The sequence below is a fragment of the Typopeltis vanoorti genome, chromosome 10, assembly GCF_054136105.1.
Source record: "Typopeltis vanoorti isolate ZY-2024b chromosome 10, IOZ_Tvanoo_1.0, whole genome shotgun sequence".
Lineage (NCBI taxonomy): Eukaryota > Metazoa > Arthropoda > Arachnida > Uropygi > Thelyphonidae > Typopeltis > Typopeltis vanoorti.
Window position 1 is genome coordinate 48,633,061 of NC_143558.1, and position 18,652 is coordinate 48,651,712.

The window sequence follows — 18,652 nt, forward strand, 5'->3', positions numbered from 1 at the left end:
TTATTCTTCTAAAGAACTCCTTAAATGAGCTATTAATAGGCTGGTGATAAGCTATATGTATACAACCTGTCCCAACAAGTCAACCCAATCTTCTAGTAGTGTAGCAAGCCTCCACAGTTAAGTTATTGGTGATATATCCTTTGGTTAGAAAGAGCTGGGTTCAAATCCCATCTAGAATGCCAAAAACTTTTACAAAGGCTCTTTCAACTTAGAGTGAGTTAACTAGTCTCATACAGAGATGATGGATTTTTTTCCTTCCAAACTTGGGATTTTCACTTCACAAAACAGGCAAACTGCAGAAGAATATATGCTATATTCAGACATAATACACTGGCCTTACAGCCTTAGCTGCTTTGGTAATTCCAAACAACCAAATCAACAATCCAGTGATATGGCCTGTTTCCATAAACAGAAGTAAACCTTCAGCAGTTCTGAACAGAAGAAATAATTACATCAATTGCCTGTTCTGCATTCAGAGTTCAAGCTATTAGTAATTATCGATTTCACCTTCACTATGAAAGAAAATTCAGAGAAACATCACTTCCATTCTAAAATGAAGAATACAAGTTCTTGCATAACATAACTGAAGTACATATTAGTTTCTTCTGTTCCAATCTTCTATTCCTAATCATAGTAGGAATTGCAGGCGTAGACTTCTGTGGCTAATTGGTTGAAAAGATATATTTCAGTGATTACATCACATTTTTTATTATTCAGTTATACAAAATACTGAAATAATAGTTCCCGACAAGTTTCGTAAATCATAGGATTTACATCTTCAGGAGGAAAATAGTATAACTTAAAGTTTAAACAAGAGAATCAATAAATACAAATCATAACCGTCTGGCTATTCATAAACTCAAATAACAGAATGCAGATATAAAACGTTATTGATGTTGAACAATACTGGACGATGTCACGTGTTCTTGTTCTCATTCATACAGTCTGAGCTCAGATTCCGGTAGATTTTTTATTAGAGCTGACGACACTTGATGGAGAATTAAACCTTGATTTTTATTGAATTGGGTTGGGTTTTTTTTAGCATACTATCAGCTTCTTTAAATTTTCTTATATAACCGTTGTTTTCGTATGTATGACATCGTCGTTTTTTGCCAGAGTACATCGTGTCCAGTGGAAGTGGTATGGAAAGCAAGACCCGTTTTTTGTTCTCTTTTGCATTGTACGTCTTTTTGGTGTTCAGCCATACGTATTTAGGAATAATCGTAGTAGGAATTATCAAAGTTGTTCCTTTATATCAACTGGAACAACTTCCTATAATAAACAGCTTGAAATTGGCATACCAGCTGCCATTAACAGACCATGTCAGTGCACTTCTTAAATAAAATTCCCATTTCATTCCTTAAATTTTATGAGATTTCTGGATCCAAATTATTTCATACTTAATACATTACCTCTCTCTCATTGCAATGCCCTCCTTCCCAGCTCTGTAGCTGTTATTCTTCTCTGCTGATAGTAAAAGAAACATCTGACATTCAGCTTGTGTTAGTCAGGGTTCTTCGCTATATGCTTGGCAATATCACCACTGGCATGTCTGGAGGCAAATATCTTCCAAAAACTTCACTCATCATGTGAAATAATAAAACTCAACACTTTTCTTCTTCTAGTCTGAAGTTTCTCAATGCACACTAAAAAGAATTAGTTTTGGTTTCAAAAGTGCTCTGCTCTGATATCAACAACAGTATGTGCTAACAGTGCATATATTCTACACATTTATTTTACATATAGGTTTACTCTTGGCCACTTTTACATTGTCAATATTAAGAGAATGTGTGTTTTACTTGATTAACTTATTCAAGAAATACACAATAGTGCAGGGGACCAAAACTAAAGACAATATGTTACAAGGCTTCCAACTAGATAGCATATACGAGGTGTGGCTATTAAATAATGAGACTGGTTGCAAAAATGTGGTTTATTAGACTATTACACTTTTTTTAATGTTTGTCAAGTAGCTTTATTTTATTATCCTACATGTTTCGCCAATTTTTTTCTATCGGCATCTTCAGGGAATACAAACTAGTAAGCTAAATGAAGGTAACAGACTAGGTTATAACTGATGGTTCTAATTCATACAAAAAATTAGTATTGAACGAGGCAATGTGCGTGTCTCGGGAACGTGATTTATTCGTTATGGCTCATGATGTAATTGTTTTGAAAGTTCATTTCTTTGATGATAAATGATTGGATTAAAGCTTTCCAAATTTCTGGTAAGGTTCTCGTTTCAAAGCTTCTAGAGGTCTGACCTACATAACTAATACCACATGAGCAGGGTATGTTATATACTCCAGAGTACTTGTAGAATGGATGAGGATCTTTTGGTGATCTTAAAAATTTCCGAATAGTGTTGATATGCTTGAATGCTACTCTGATATTATGTGGTTTTAGAAGGTTAGCTAATTTTTTGGAAATGCTGCTGACAAATGGAATAGTAATAGTACTGATGTATTGGACGTCATCACGTTGTCTATGTGATATATCAGTCAAGAGAATCTTGTTGTAGAGGCTTTTTTGGATAACCATTTAAAGATAGTTCTCTGGCTATTGTAGTTAATTCCATTTGTAGGTCATTCTTATCTGTTGTGTACTGTATAGCTCTTTTCTTAAGCATATGGATAATGCTAAGTTTCTGAGCTATATGATGCGACGAGTTGAAATGGAGGTAACGTCCAGTATTTGTAGGTTTTCTATAAACAGATAGGTTTATACTATTATTGGTTTGTTTCTTTATTAGAATGTCAAGGATTGGCAGTTTTCCATCTTTTTCAATTTCTAATGTGAATTTGATGGTATGGTGGAAACTATTGATTTGGTTAAGATAATCCATTAGTTCTTCTTTCGTATGATCCCAAATTAGAAAGATATCATCCACATATCTTACCAAATTTTCGGTTTTGGAATGATCTGGGATAAGATTTTTTCTTCTAGATCTCCCATGAATAAGTCAGCACAAGGAGGGGAGAGGGGGGGATACCTATGGCTAATCCGGTGAGTTGTTTGTAAACAGTTTTTTGCCAAATAAAATAGTTAGAAGTTAAACAGTGATTGAACAAAGTAGTGATGTTTCTTGGGAACAAGTTGTCTAAGATGTTGATGACTTCAACCACTGGAATGTTTGTAAACAGAGATGTAATGTCTAAGCTTGCTATTATATCCTCTTCATAGATAGGGATGTTTTTTATTTTATCTATAAAATGTTGTGAGTTTTTAATATAAGTATCCGAGACGTGAATGTGTTGTTGTAAAATCTTAGCAAGGTACTTGGACAATTGGTAAGTGGGAGAATAGATTCTGTCACCTATTGGACGTAATGGTATACCTTCTTTATGAATTTTAGGAACGCCATACAGTCTAGGAGTTAGCAGGTGCATTGATTTTAACTTTCTTATTACTTCTATAAGCCAGTTAGTCATTCCACGTAATAGTTCATTGGTGTCATTATGGTTTTTTATGGTCGGATCTCTACTGAGAACTTCATAGACAGAACTGTCAGATAATAGATTTTTAATTTTTTCTTCATAATCTTTAGTATTTAATATGACTGTATTATTACCTTTGTCGGCTTTGAGTATGATGATGTCTTTATTATTTCTTAATTTGAGAAGCGTTCTTCTTTCCATTTGGTTAGAGTTGGAGTTAGGAGATCTTGTCAGAGCTGAATGGATTATGCTGCTTTTTAATCGTAAGTCATTAGCTATTGGAAGTGGTAGCAATGAGAAGGCTTTTTCTAAGTTGCATATGAACTCTATTTTAGGAATGGCAGTGGGTTTTAAGGCATAATTGAATCTGTCTCTACCAGATAATCAAGTGATAATTAACCTAGATAGGTTAATTATCACTTGGTTATCTGGTAGAGATGGTTTATAGTTGATATGATTATCATACAGCATATTGAATTTATCAATTTGTGTCTTTTTGCTGTGGTTAAATGTTTTGGTAAAACTCTTGTTAATCATATTGTCTAATAGTTGCCATGTCTCTGCGTCAAGGTTATTTAGAGATATCTGTGAAGAAGTTATAGCACTGTGAGTCTACTTTGCTAAGCATGAATCTTGTATGGCAAATTCTTTCTTTGAAAAGTGCACACGAAGTTCATTGATAAATCAGGTTAGCTTTTTTAGTTTTATAATATTGTTTTAAACAAAGAAATTTTGGGATCACGCTATTGTCTCTACATCTTTTTTAAAAAAGTCGGATGGTTTAAATACCTAGCTTTTTGCATTTTAAGCCTTCGAGATTGGGTACCTTTTTATTTTGGTGATCTCGTTGATCCTGTTCATAGTGTTGAATTTTTTCGCTACATTTGGGTAAACGATTAAACTAAATTTATTATAGACTAACCAGGTGAAAAATAAGCTTCCAACATCTGAAATAATCCTTCCAGGAATGAAAGAGCTTTCATTTTTTGCTTGACACAAAACTTTTGACCACTATCCAAGAGATGGTTTTTGCTACAAAGAATTGAATATGTGCCTAAGCAGCCCCAGATGAAAATTCAGCATACTTTAAATGGCTCAAGTCAAAAACCCCAGTTTCACACCTACAATAAGTACCAGCATGCAACATAAAAAAAAAACAAACTTTACAAAGTCGGTTTGAAAATGAATGTCTTCATTTTTAATATTGTCTTGCCATCAGTTCTACACTACTTTTCCTCAGAACTCTAATATTTTGTCTCTGGTCTTTGATCAAACAGTTCTATTTCTAATCCACCTCTCAATCAGTAAGTTAAAACTGGTTTGACTGTATATAATAGCTTTGTCTTTTGGATGAGTTCCCTCTCATTCCATATAAATTTATTTGCCAGTCATCATTATCAAATTCCTGACATGAACCCTCAAGGGGTGTACAGGATATGATAGTACTACATGAAAAATTTACATAATTACTAACTTCCTATCTACAATTTTCCTCCAAATCAGTCTATTACTTGTCAAGACTCCAATATTATCAGATCTTATATTTCTATCGTCTAAGGCACATTGTACCGTATCAATCCACCTATATCTTGGTCTTCCTCTGGGTCGTTTTGCTGCCAACCTGGCAGAGAACACTTGTTTTGCTAATCTTTCCTCGCCATTCTGTTTAGGTGACCATACCACCTGAGATTAGCTCTGCTAACACGCATTCTGGATGCTGACAATGTCAAGTTCTTTCCTAATATCCTTGTTTTTAATATGATATTGTTATTGATGCCATCTGTTCACATCTCTAATCTTTCTCAGGACTCTCATATCTGTGGTCTCTAGTCTTTGGTCAAGTGTTTTACTTCTGAACCAGCTCTCAGATCCATAAGTTAAAACTGGTTTGAACACTGTCTTGTATACAGCTAATTTAGTGTTCCGACTAATTTCTCTCATATTTCATATAAATTAATTCAACCGACTTCCTACCATACCAGCTTTGTTGATTCTGTTGTCTATTTCCATATTTAATTTACGATCTTCACTAAAAATCGTGCCTAAGTAGCTGAAATGTTTTACTTGTTCCACAGGTTCCCCATTCACAACGCAGTTGACATTTTCAACAATACTACCTATTTTCATTGTCTTTGTCTTTTTAATGCTGACCTTCATACCATTTACAACAGTTATTCAATTTAGTCACGGGTTGCAGATTTATTCAGAAGTATAACATCATCCGCATAAAGCAAAGAGCTGACATTAACAGCTCCAATTCTTATATCATGTTTAATACCACTTTCCTTCATAACGTGATCCATATAGATAATGAATAACAGAGGGGATAATGTACATCCTTGTCTCACACCAGATTTAACATTAAACCATATTCCTGTACATCCTTCAATTCTAACTGCCGACTTACAACTCAAAGAAAGACTAACTATTGCTTGATATAATGCCCCATTGACACCATATAACTGTAGCATATTGAATAGCTTCTCTCTTGGCACCTTGTCATATGCCTTTTCCAGATCGACAAAACTTAAATACAGATCTTTGTTATATTCCCATGCTTTTTCGACTATTTGTCGTAAAGTGAAGATCCGATCCTGACAGCCTCTGTGTGTCCTGAATCCAGCTTGTTCTTCACCAAGCTTTTCTTCCACAATTCTTCTCAACCGTATCTCAAGTATACTTGCATAGATCTTGCCAGGAACACTCAGTAGGGAAATACCTCTGTAATTCTCACATTCAGTTTTATTTCCCCTTTTACATATGGATACTATGAGAGCTCTACTCCAATCACTGGGAATTTGTCCCTCTGTCCAGGCTTTGTGAACTATGCAGTGCAGCCACTGTAAGACTCTTATACCACCATACTTCAGCATTTCTGGTCGAATATCATCTACTCCTGCTGCCTTTCCACATTTCAAGCCTTTGATGGCTTTTTCTACTTCAAGTATGGGTATATATTCTTGATTATGCCTGTCGAGTGTTTTTTACCATCACTGCGGTACTATCACTGCTTGTTTTATTTAGCAATTTTTCGAAGTAATTACTCCATACTTCAAGGATATCTTTTTCTCCCGTTTTCATGTCACCTTTATCATCTCTAACACCTTTTACAGCACTCTTTCTTCCATTTCTAAGCTTCTTCAACAACCTCCAGAATATCTTACCACCTTCTTGATATTTATTTTCTATGTTCTTGCTAAAGTCCTCCCATGACTTTTGTTTAGCTAGTTTTACACAGTATTTCGCTTTCTTACATTTGTCTCTGTATTCTCTAAGAGCCAAAGCTGAATTATTTGCCAGGAACTTTTGATATGCTTTCTTCTTTTCCTTCACTGCCTCTTTAACTTCCTGTGTCCACCATGGAGTTCTGATTTTTCTATCCTTGCAGACAACCTCACCACATGCCTCTCTGGCTGAATCAATCAGGGTTTTCTTCAAAGCTTGACACTGAATCTCCAAGATTTGGTTCCTGTTCTCAAACTCTTTCATTTTCTCTTCAATAATCTTTGCATATGTTAGTCTGCAGTTCACATATGAGAGCTGCTCAACTTTTATTCGCTTTAAAACTTTCTTACACGTTATTCTTTTCAATATGAAATTCAACTTTATCCTACTCAAGACTAAATAGTGATCACTTCCAATTTCAAATCCTCTGTACACTTTGGTGTCCTGCACCAGGGAGAAAACATCACTATCAATCATAACATAGTCAATGAGATTTTTCTTATTCCTTGCCTCTTCTCTCCATGTGAATTTGTGCACATTTTTATGTTGGAACATGGTGTTAGTAATAACCAGTCCATGTCCTGAGCAGAAATCCAACAGGTATTTGCCATTATTATTAGCTTTGCTCTTTTCTCCAAATTTTCCCAAAATATTTTTGTATGTCTCACAATCATTTCCTACTCTGCTATTCAGATCCCCAACAAGGACCAACTTTTCCTTTTTCATTGTATCAGTTGCTTTTTCTAAAGCATCAAAAAATTCCTCTACTTCTACCTTAGTAGAACCTTCTGTGGGACCATAGGCACAAATAAGTCTCATTGTCCAGTTCCCTATTCTCATATTTGCCCACATTACTCTACTTGAGACCGACTGCCATTCAAGAAGATTAGCCTCGTATTTTGTGTTGAATACTATGGCTACTCCTTCTTTTCCTTGATTGTCATTGCCTGAATATAACATTTTGTATTTATTGCTCAAAAAGATGTCACCAGTTTTTGTCTTTTTGGTTTCAGCCACCCCTATTATGTTGATCTGGTACTTATCCAATTTCTCAGCTAGCTCCATTTCTTTGCCATTCAGGCTTCTTATGTTGATAGTACCGATCTTTAACTCTGGTGATGTTGAGTTGGGCTGCGTTTTCAGATTTGTTCAAGTAGTTGACTCTTCGCTGTTCATCCTGGTTCCCTGGCAAAAACAATGGGGGCCTTGTTTAACCAGTGACACCTCAGCTGGCATGAAATTTTGTCATGTTGTACCATCATTTTTTATTTTGGTTTAACCAATAAGAATACAATTTGGTTGGCTAAATCCCAAATTGCCAGCCCATCCTCGTTCGTTCGGTATCCAGGTAGATACCCAACAGGGTGCACCATGAGAAGGTGAGGATTGGATATTAGGTCAGAAACTCTGGTCGGTTCTCTGCATTCCTTTAAAGGCTATGTGGAGGTCTCCTCTCAGTTATACAGCTTTGTCTCTTAAGCACTCAACACCAAAAGTTTTGGTAATGATATCAATAAACCTTCAGGAAAATTGATTCTGAAGGTAGAATGATTCCAGCCAACTTATTTTTAATGGAGACAATCAACTAGTGTTATAAAGATTGCAAAACATTTCAATTTCTGCTAAATGGAAAGTAGTGGAGATTTTGTTCTTTTATGAACAATGTCAAAGACTTTAACAATAGAAACACATAAACATAAAAAAATTATTTGCTGTTTTTTTAAAGTATTAAAATTAAGCTTACTAAAAGGAAAGCAAAATATTTCATTAATCGATTAACATAAATGTAGTACAGTATTACCCTTTTCTGTCATAAAAAGGAATATACCTTTTATGATATTCATTTTCATGAGGGAACATGTGGATTACTAGACAGAGTTTTTGGAGACTTTTGAAAATTTCTAAGTTTTAAAGGCAAAAACTGTTTTCCTAATTTAGCTATAACAACATAATGGATATTTATTATCCTTTCTTTTAATAGTTTCTGATGTCAATTGAAGCCTTTTTGGTATTTCCATCTATACTTCCAATTATTGAATAAAAATCACAGAATAAATTAATCACTATTACCGTATGTTGGCATATTAGACAATATCTGAAGTTAAAAAAAAAAAAAAAAAACTACTGAATAAGTGATCGTCTTATGCTCCAGGTACAAATCTGAATCTTCAAATTCAGTGATGGAAAATATTCGTCTATCTCCTACAGTAATGTACTGTGTGAGGTGTTCTAAAAAGCTGGTACTCTTATATTATGTTAATTAGAGTATTAATATATTGATACATTAGTACATTAATATAATTTGCATATAATTATTTGTATTCATTAAGTGATAATATTATAAGTGATATATTCATTAGGGTAAGCATGTAATTTTTACATTTAAATCTTAATGAAACCTTAATGCCACATGAAATGCATGTAATACATGAAATCACATGAAATACAATATACAAAACCAGAGACTGGTATAAACAAACAATTTTACTGATAATCTTGTATTGGAAGACATTATTCATAAATGACAGTAAAGAAAATACCTGGTATGATTTCTATGCTTACATTATATTAAAATAAAAGTCACGTGTTTCCATAATGGAATACTGCGAGTTGAAATAATCAAAAGAAATATTTCTTTTGATAAAAGTAACGTGCAAAAAAAAAAGATGACAGCAGTAAGTGTAAAATTTGTAATCTTATACAGTAAGTATAGCACATAATAAACATTTCGAAAGGAAATGTTGAGAGTTGTCTTATACATCCAGTCACCTTAGAGTACACAAGAAAACAATAAGCTAAATTCTTATATGTAAATAATGCATAATTTATCACTGAAATAGATTAAAATTATATAAAACTAATAATTAAATTAAACTTACCAAGCATGTATACTTCTCATAATGTTGAATGAGGGAAGAAAGAAAGAAATTAAAAATGTCTCGTAAATTTGAAGTCAGTGCTTGATAAATTTCTCTTCTGCGCTGTCTAGGAACATTCTGAAGTGCTACAATATCCTCAGCCAACCGCAAAAATATAAGAAGCACAAGCTCTTTTTGTGTTTCCTAGAAGGAAATATTTTCTCTAAATCATTTCCATATTATGTATTATACTCAATGAGCCTGTTATTGTAATGAAGGCTCATTGACATGAAAATGTCGTTATTATAATTAAGCTAATGATCTACAAGTGAAATAAATAATAAAATCTATTTTTCTAATTTGTTTATCATTTATTAAGCTTTCTCATTATTGTAAACCTCCAATTACATAATGCAACATACATTATCTTGTCAAAAGTGTCTGGACACCTCCATAGCTCTATGCTGTCTTGCCCATATGAGGCAGATATACATCTGCAATGCTATATACAACAGGCCTGCACAACTTGATTGTCTTTGAGGGCCAAACCCAACTTGGACCACCTGACCAAGGGCCAGATCACTTCGGACCTTGAATCTTAGACTAGTCCACTGCAGCTAAACTTAAGTAAATTTGTAAGTAGGTCTACAGTAAATACTAATTAATATGCATATTTACACGCATGGATAGGCTTATGTGTTCATCAGACATGTTGTAATAGGTTTCACGGTATGATAAGAACACAGATGGTTAAGAAAATAACTATTTATTAACTTAAATCTAATATTTTGCTGGTATTATATCCAGCATCTTCAGAGCACACAACACAAAGTTTGTTACAAATGTAAGACAACCACAATCCGGTGTAACAGTGGGGGCTAGTATAAGTGATTGCAGCGTGCAACACAAGACTAAAGTCCTAATATGGTGCCATCTAGTTAAAAAAAAAAAAAAATCAAAGTTTTGAAGTAGTCAAAAAAAATTCAAATTGAAAAAATATAAATTAAAAAATATTAATTTGGTCTTAGGATGACTGTCTCCCAAATCTTTGGTAGATTTATACAGCCATACTTGTTAAGGTTTGGAGTATGTTTTAAGGCTTCTGTTGATTCCAGGAACAACCTCTCTGACTCGTAGAAGCTTCTGTGCATTACTTTTGTTTCTTTCCAATTGATCCTGTGTGCAGGGGTATCCAAAGCATGGTCTGCCAGACCCGACTTACCATAGCGAAAGTGTCGGATATATTTTTTGTGTTCACTGAGGCGGATGTCCACATTTCTTCCTGTCTGGTCTGTCCGTAGTAGGCTTGAAGGCAAGAACAGGGCACTTCATAGACACCTGGATGTGATAAAGGAGTGCATAGGTCCTTAGGTGAACGGATGAGAGTTGCTAATTTTATATAAGGCTTAAATACTGTGCGTAGTTGGTGTTTGTTAAGCACCCTAGATATCTTTTCAGATGTGCCTTTAATGTATGGGATGGTGATGGTTTTCTTGTAGTCTTCTGTGGTAGATAGAGGGGATTTATGGGTAGCATTTAGTATGTTATCTATTTTGTGGGGATTATAACCATTGATTAAGAAGGTTTGACGTAGGTGAGAAAGTTCAGCAGTGATAGCAATGTCATTGGAACAGATTGCTCTAGCTCTATGGGTTAGTGTTTTTAAGATACCATATTGTTGAGAAGGATGATGGTGTGATTGTTTGTGTATCTCCCTGTATGTGTGGGTTTTCTGTAAACTGAAAATGATAAGGAACCTTCTGGAAGACGTGTGATCAGTGTGTCCAAAAAAGGCAGGCAGTCATTGGCTTCTAGTTCCATTTAAAGTGGATTATAGGGTACTGGCTATTTAGATGCACTAAAAATGTATTCAATGTGTCTGGGCCATGTGGCCAAATAGCAAACACATCGTCAACATAGCGTAGCCAGAGACTAGGTTTGAGAGTGGCTGTGTTGATAGCTAATTTTTCCAGATGTTCTATATAGAAGTTGGCTAAGGGGGTGAGAAAGGGGTGAACCCATAGCTGTCCCATCTAATTGTTTGTATATTTTCCCTTTCCATGTAAAATAACCTGCCTGTACTGTGAATTTAAATAACTGAAATATATCTGAGGGAAATTGTGAATTTAGTAAGTTAAGTGTTTCAATCAGTGGTACATTAGTGAATAATGAGGTGATATCAAGATGCTGGATATAATACCAGCGAAATATTAGCTTTAAGTTAATAAATAGTTATTTTCTTAACCATCTGTGTTCTTATCATACTGTGAAACCTATTACAACATGCATATTTATATTTTTAGAGAGTTACAATTAAAATTATAATCAAAATTATTTACAAACAGATATAGCTGCAAAATTTCACAATAAAAACCACTTAAACATAAACACAAAGTTTACTAATAATTTCACTGTATCACACTTATTCTCAGTGAAATATCAGTGACTGAATGTCACAATGTGACACATACATTTCTTGCTCACCGCTAAGGACTTTCAATAACTTTGCTGCTTTTATTTGCTTTTCACTTGCATCCAACTTGCCAAGGTTAGGATGTTTGAATTCAAAATGACGTCTCAGATTGTACTCTTTCGGCACAGCGATAGATTCCCAACAAACAATGCAAACTATTTTGTCCTTAAACAATGTAAAAAAATATTTTGTCCACTCAGGGTTAAATGCTCGTTGTTCCGAATCTAGTTTACGTTTTTTACTTAAGCTCATTGTGTTGAGATTGACAATATTAATTACAAAAAACTAATGATGAAAAACTCACAATACTGTAGGTTATGATAACAGTTATGCAATGTATTACTCCAACTACAATCAACCACTACACTGCCAAAGCCAGTCAAGGCACGGCCAACTTTGTGTAATACGATTCGTTCTCGTTAGTAGACATCAAGTTGTTATCACAGAGATGTAACTTTGAATTTACCTGCAGCGACACTAGTGCTAACAAAACCTCGAAGTGATTGTAATAATTTGTTATTAAATATGACAGTGGGAATAACTCCAAATGCAATTTATTGTCGAGTTGAAAGAAACATGATTGTGACATTAATCGTATGAACGTAAACATGCGCCTTAGGAAAAATTTAATTCAACGCTAGGAAAAAATCGTCTAATTTCATATTCCCCCGTATGATTAATTAATTTCAATTGGGCAGACGGGCCAAAATAAATAGCACTGCGGGCCGCATGCGGCCTGCATGTTATAAGCATAGGCATGTGGGCATTAGCAGTGTAGACATTCTTTGTCATCAGGATGAGTGGATGAAAAGAGTTGAGGCTATTCAAATGTGATATGATAGTCACAGCACACAAGTTTACTATCAGCAAGGTTACTGAGAAGTGGAAATGTCATGGAACTCCCATGACAATTTGAAATTTGAAGTTATTTGCAATGGTAGGGACCCAAGAAACTGACAAATCGAAACTCGCGAACTCTCAAACGTGTTGTCACAGTAAATCTGTCAGTTAGCCTTAGCAACCACTGCAAATAACTTCTGCAAGAGCTCTGGAATGCACGACACTGACAGAACTATTCACCGGGAGGTGTTTGCCCTTGAGTTGTCTTGCAGCTCACAAGCCCTTGATTATAGCTACCAATACCTGGCATTGTCTGGAATGGTGCAAACAACACTGTCACTGGACTGTGGATCAATGGAATTGATCCAGTCCCGTGGAGCAATGAATTGTAGTACATGATCCGGCAATCTGATGGATGTGTCTAGAACTGGTGGATGCCTGGTAAATGATATTTACAGGAATATCTTGTATTGATCGTGAAATTTGGATGTGGTAACATAATGTTCTTGGCTGTTTTTCCTGGTTTGGACTGGGCCCACTGGTTTCTGTGTCCAGATCTTTAAATGCTGATGCCCATGATGACATTTTGAACAATTCCGTTCTTCCTACACTGTAGCAACAGTTTGGAATAGGTCCTTTTCTATACCAGCACCTGCTCACAAAGCAACGGTCCTAGCTCCATGGTTTGAAGACATGGAGGTGTAAGAACTAAACTGTCCAGCTCAAAGCACCGACCTCAACCCTATTGAACATCTTTGGGACTGGAGTGAAAGTTGCATGCCAAACCTACTCGCCCAGCTGACACTCATCAGCTGTTTGCCATACTATAGAGGAATGGAAATGAATTCCAGGCAGTTTACCCGAACTTAGTGGAGAGCATACCCCGAAGGGTAATGGCTGTAGCAGCAGCAGCAAAAAAAAAAGGCCCCACCTTGTCTTGATGGGAAATACAAACAGTTGCAGTCTCGATATACTTCTGGCAACAGTGTATTCTGATGCGAATTTTATAGCTTGACAAATAATATCAAAATTAAGTCAAGCACACCATTATCATCATATTCCCGATATGCATCTGCAAAGGGGGGTACAGGATATGATAATATTACATGAAAAGTTTATATCATTATTGTCTTGTTATTGAGAATTTTTCTCTAAATTATTCTGTTAACTTGCAGTACCCCCAAAATTTTCATATCTTATATTTTGGTCTTGTAGGGCAGTGCTTCCCAAACTTCTGGATGTCAGGGCCCCCTTTGCAAAAATTAAAATATTTCACGGCCCCCCTCGAAAAAAAATTGTAATAGAGATATATTATTATAATATTTATTGTATTTATATTCAATACAAAACATACACAGCGAATATTGCAAAAATCAAATGCATATATTACATTTTTTGCCTCTTACCGTTTGGTTCTGAAGACTATGCGGGCTGTTCTGGTAAAATATGAAATACTGTCCTTTTTTTTTTTGAGTCTGTTTCTGCTTCTTCTGATTGTTCGCAGGATTTTTTTTTTATTTTTTTTTATCAGCCACTTATCCATCTCAGGGTTAAATTTTTTAATGTAGAATAGATCAAATAATATCACCACTTACCGATACTGGCACACCACAGACTGATAACATGAAATTAGTGAATATTACCTGAATAAGGGAATCCCCGGAACAGAAACATTTTTCTCTTTTGTGACTTTTCTCCCTTTACGGTAATTAAGTCTAGTGCGAAACAGACAGCAAAGGCAGGTTATTAAAACGTGCATATGATTGGTGCAGTATTAACAAAAGATCGTGCAACTGAAAGATAAAAGCATAGTTGACAATTGAGTTGAAATGCTAACTCTCTTCAACTGAATTCCATATGCGAAACTGCCATAACATTCATTATATATATATATATTACTTAATTTTAACACTTTTACGAATTTTAACATGTTCGGTTGAATTTTATTGCTGCCTTGGGAAATCGAACTCACACACATCTAATTAATAACAATAGTTTTTAGTTAGATACTGTGTTTGCTCATGCAACATATGGTTTTGTTTCAGTCTATACAGCATAGTTTCTGTATGAGGGGATGTGATTCATTAATTAGTGTGTTTTTATCCCAGTTGTCTCTAATTCTAATTGCACTATTTGTTAAGAAATATATTACACAGACTCCTCATACCTTATTCACTGGCATAATAAAAGTACTTGTTTTTATTGCCTCTGCAGCATAGTGGCTGTTAGGGAGGGCATGTTGTTTACCACTGCAAGCGATTTCCCCACATGAACTTGTTTAAGCTTTTTTTACATGTGTGAAGTATAAAACTTTTATACTTTCATAAACTTTTACTGGTAACAGAAAACTAGCTCGGATGACAGTGATAATATAAAACGAGTTTTGATATGTATATAAAGTCAATATCAACAGTCCCTGATTACGAACGCGTGATGAAAGGGACAGAAAGATTTGGAGCTTCCCTGGAGAGCATTCGAAGTAAATACAATTAACTACTGCTTTGAAATGAAACATATGAATAAGCAATATTTACTAATATTCATTAAGCACCGAAATACGCAGGAAGCAAAGTTTGTGAACCAACACCAACGTGTGAATTTTTCCATTAAAATATAAAAAATAACAAAAAAGAAATAATAAATAATAAAAGTTAAATATGTTTCTTTTAAAATAAAAAAAAATCTACTTAGTCTTAAAACATTTTAAATTTGTTTTCATTATTTCACGCCCCCCCTCAACAAAACCTATGCCTCCAAGACAGGGGGGGAGGCACAGTTTGGGAAGCGCTGTTCTAAGGCACCTGTCACTGAATAAGTCCACCTAGATCTTGGTCTTCCTCTCAGTTTTCTCCCTGCCATCAAATACATGCTCTGCTAATCTATTCTTTCCCATTCTGTTTCAGTAACCATATTATTATTATTGCATAACACCTCCAGGGAGTCCACAGACTCATTGAGGGAGGGCACCTGCTCTACAGCTCTCCGTCTCTACCAACCAACCAACCAACCAACTACCTTCATCATCTACCACTGACTGCCTCCACTAGTATTTTTACAATCACAAACATTCATGCCCATGGCGGGATTCGAACCTGCAGCCTTTTGGTTGGAGAGCAGATACACTAACCACTCGGTCAACCATATCAATGAGATTAGTTTTGTTCACACATTCCTGAATACTAAAAATGCCAAAGTTCCTTGCTAATATCTACATTATTAATATGATTTGATCATTGAAGCTACATGTTCACTAACTTAATTTTTCTCAGAAATCTTTCCAGTCTTTAACTGCTTTATTAATAACCCAAATCCATAACTTATATTTGATACGAACACCTTATCCTGTATACAGTTGGTCTTGTTTTGAGTAATTTCTTCCTTATTCCATATAAATTTATACAGCCGGTATAACTCCTGACCATACTGGCAATGCTTATCCTCAAGGCTCGACAAATACACTCGCCTGTGGTGAGTAGACTCTGCATGATGGATAGTAGCACATAGTGGACAAAATAGTAATGTTTTTATTAAATAAAAAGTTTTCTTTCTAAATATTCTTTCTGAACTTTAAAAACAGATAAAATTATATAAAAACAATAAGTCAACTTACTAAAAGTATATTACATAAATTATATTTTCCAAAAAATCAATGTTCTTTTTACTCTTCTTCCTGTTCTTGGCTTTTACTTTTTTTTCCCTTGTGGTGAGTATAATTTTTCATAATTTGTCGAACCCTGCGTATTCTATTCTCTCTTTGCACACATAATTGCCAATCTTCACTAAAAATTGTGCCTAAATACATGAAATTTTTTTTCCTTCTTCTATGGGTTCTCCTTTAGGATGCAACTAATGTTTTCACATTCATGCCTATTTCCAGTCTTTTTATCACTGATTTTCATATTAAATTTATTACAGTAGCTACTCATTCATTTGCCTTAATCAATGCATTAATCATTCATTCATATGACTCATTTGCTTTGATGCACAGAGTAGGGATAGGCGACATTCAAATTGCAAATTCTGATTTTGATGGTGAATAGGGTCTAGCCAATGCAATATACTCTTCCTCGTAGAAGCAGAGACTTGGAATATAAATGAAAGAAGCACAGAATAAAGCTTTGATTTTATCAATGCCCTGTACAAACAAAGCAAAGAATATCAGTCAGCACCCCAACAGGTGGAAGATAGAATGTGTAGAATGTTCATTGCTTTACGGCAGTTATCTCATAATTGACACGGGGTGCTTAAGGGTCAAAGCTGCATAATTGAGAGGAGACTTCCACATAGCCTTTAAAGGAATACCGAGAACCGACCAGGGCATCTGACCTAATGTCCAATCCTCACCTTCTCGTGGCACACCCTGTTGGGTATCTACCTGGATACTGAACGAACGAGGATGGGCTGGCAATTTGGGATTTAGCTGACCAAATTGTATTCTTATTGGTTAAACCAAAATAAAAAATGATGGTACAACATGACAAAATTTCATACCAGCTGGGGAGTCGCCAGTTAAACAAGGCCCACGTTGTTTTTGCCAGGGAACCAGGACGAACAGCGAAGAGTCAACTACTTGAACAAATCTGAAAACACAGCCCAACTCAACATCACCAGAGTTAAAGATCGGTACTATCAACGTAAGAAACCTGAATGGCAAAGAAATGGAGCTAGCTGAGGAATTAGATAAGTACCAGATCGATATAATAGGTGTGACTGAAACAAAAAAGACCAAAATTGGTGAGATCTTTCTGAGCAATACATACAAAATGTTATATTCAGGCAATGACAATCAAGGAAAAGAAGCAGTAGCCATAGTATTCAACACAAAATGTGAGGCTAATCTTCTTGAATAGCAGGCAGTCTCAAGTAGAGTGATGTGGGCAAATATGAGAATGGGGAACTGGACAATGAAACTTATTTGTGTCTATGGTCCCACAGAAGGTTCTACTAAGGTAGAAGTGGAGGAATTTTTTGAGGCTTTATAAAAAGCAACTGACACCATGAAAAAGGAAAAGTTGGTCCTTGTTGGGGATCTAAATAGCAGAGTAGGAAATGATTGTGAACCATACAAAAATATTTCGGGAAAATTTGGAGAAAAGAGCAAAGCTAATAATGATGGCAAATATCTGTTGGATTTCTGCTCAGGACATGGACTGGTTATTACTAACACCATGTTCCAACATAAAAATGTGCACAAATTCACATGGAGAGAAGAGGCTAGGAATAAGAAAAGTCTGACTATGTTATTGTTGATAGTGATGTTTTCTCCCTGGTGCAGGACACCACAGTGTACAGATAATTTGAAATTGGAAGTGATCACTATTTAGTCTTGAGCAGGATAAAATTGAATTTCATATTGAAAAGAATAACATGTAAGAAAGTTTTAAAGTGAATAAAATTTGAGCAGCTCTCATATGTGAACTGCAGACTAACATATGCAAAGATTATTGAAGAGAAAATGAAAGAGTTTGAGAACAGGAATCAAACCTTAGAGATTCAGTGGCAAAATCTGAAGAAAACATTGATTGATTCTGAAAGAGGCATGTGGTGAGGTTGTCTGCAAGGATAAAAAAATTAGAACTCCCTGGTGGACACAGGAAGTTAAAGAGGCAGTGAAGAAAAAGAAGAAAGCATATCAAAGGTTCCTGGCAAATAAGTCAGCTTGTGCTCTTAGAGAATACAGAGACAAATGTAAGTAAACTAAACACTGTGTAAAACTATCTAAACAAAAGTCACGGTAGGACTTTGGCAAGAATATAGAAAATAAATATCAACAAGGTGGCAAAATATTCTGGAGGTTGCTGTCATCACTGCTTGTGATG

General features: G+C 35.1%; 1 protein-coding gene across 1 annotated transcript in view; it reads right to left on the bottom strand.

Moving 5' to 3' along the window:
• The window catches only part of Ranbp21 (exportin-5-like protein Ranbp21), a 425,699-nt gene that overhangs the window by 322,035 nt on the left and 85,012 nt on the right, over positions 1-18,652 (bottom strand). The window contains exon 6 of the mRNA XM_090399635.1: positions 9,542-9,724. Within this exon, the coding sequence (XP_090255761.1) occupies positions 9,542-9,724 (183 nt within the window). The remainder of the gene's footprint in view (positions 1-9,541; positions 9,725-18,652) is intronic.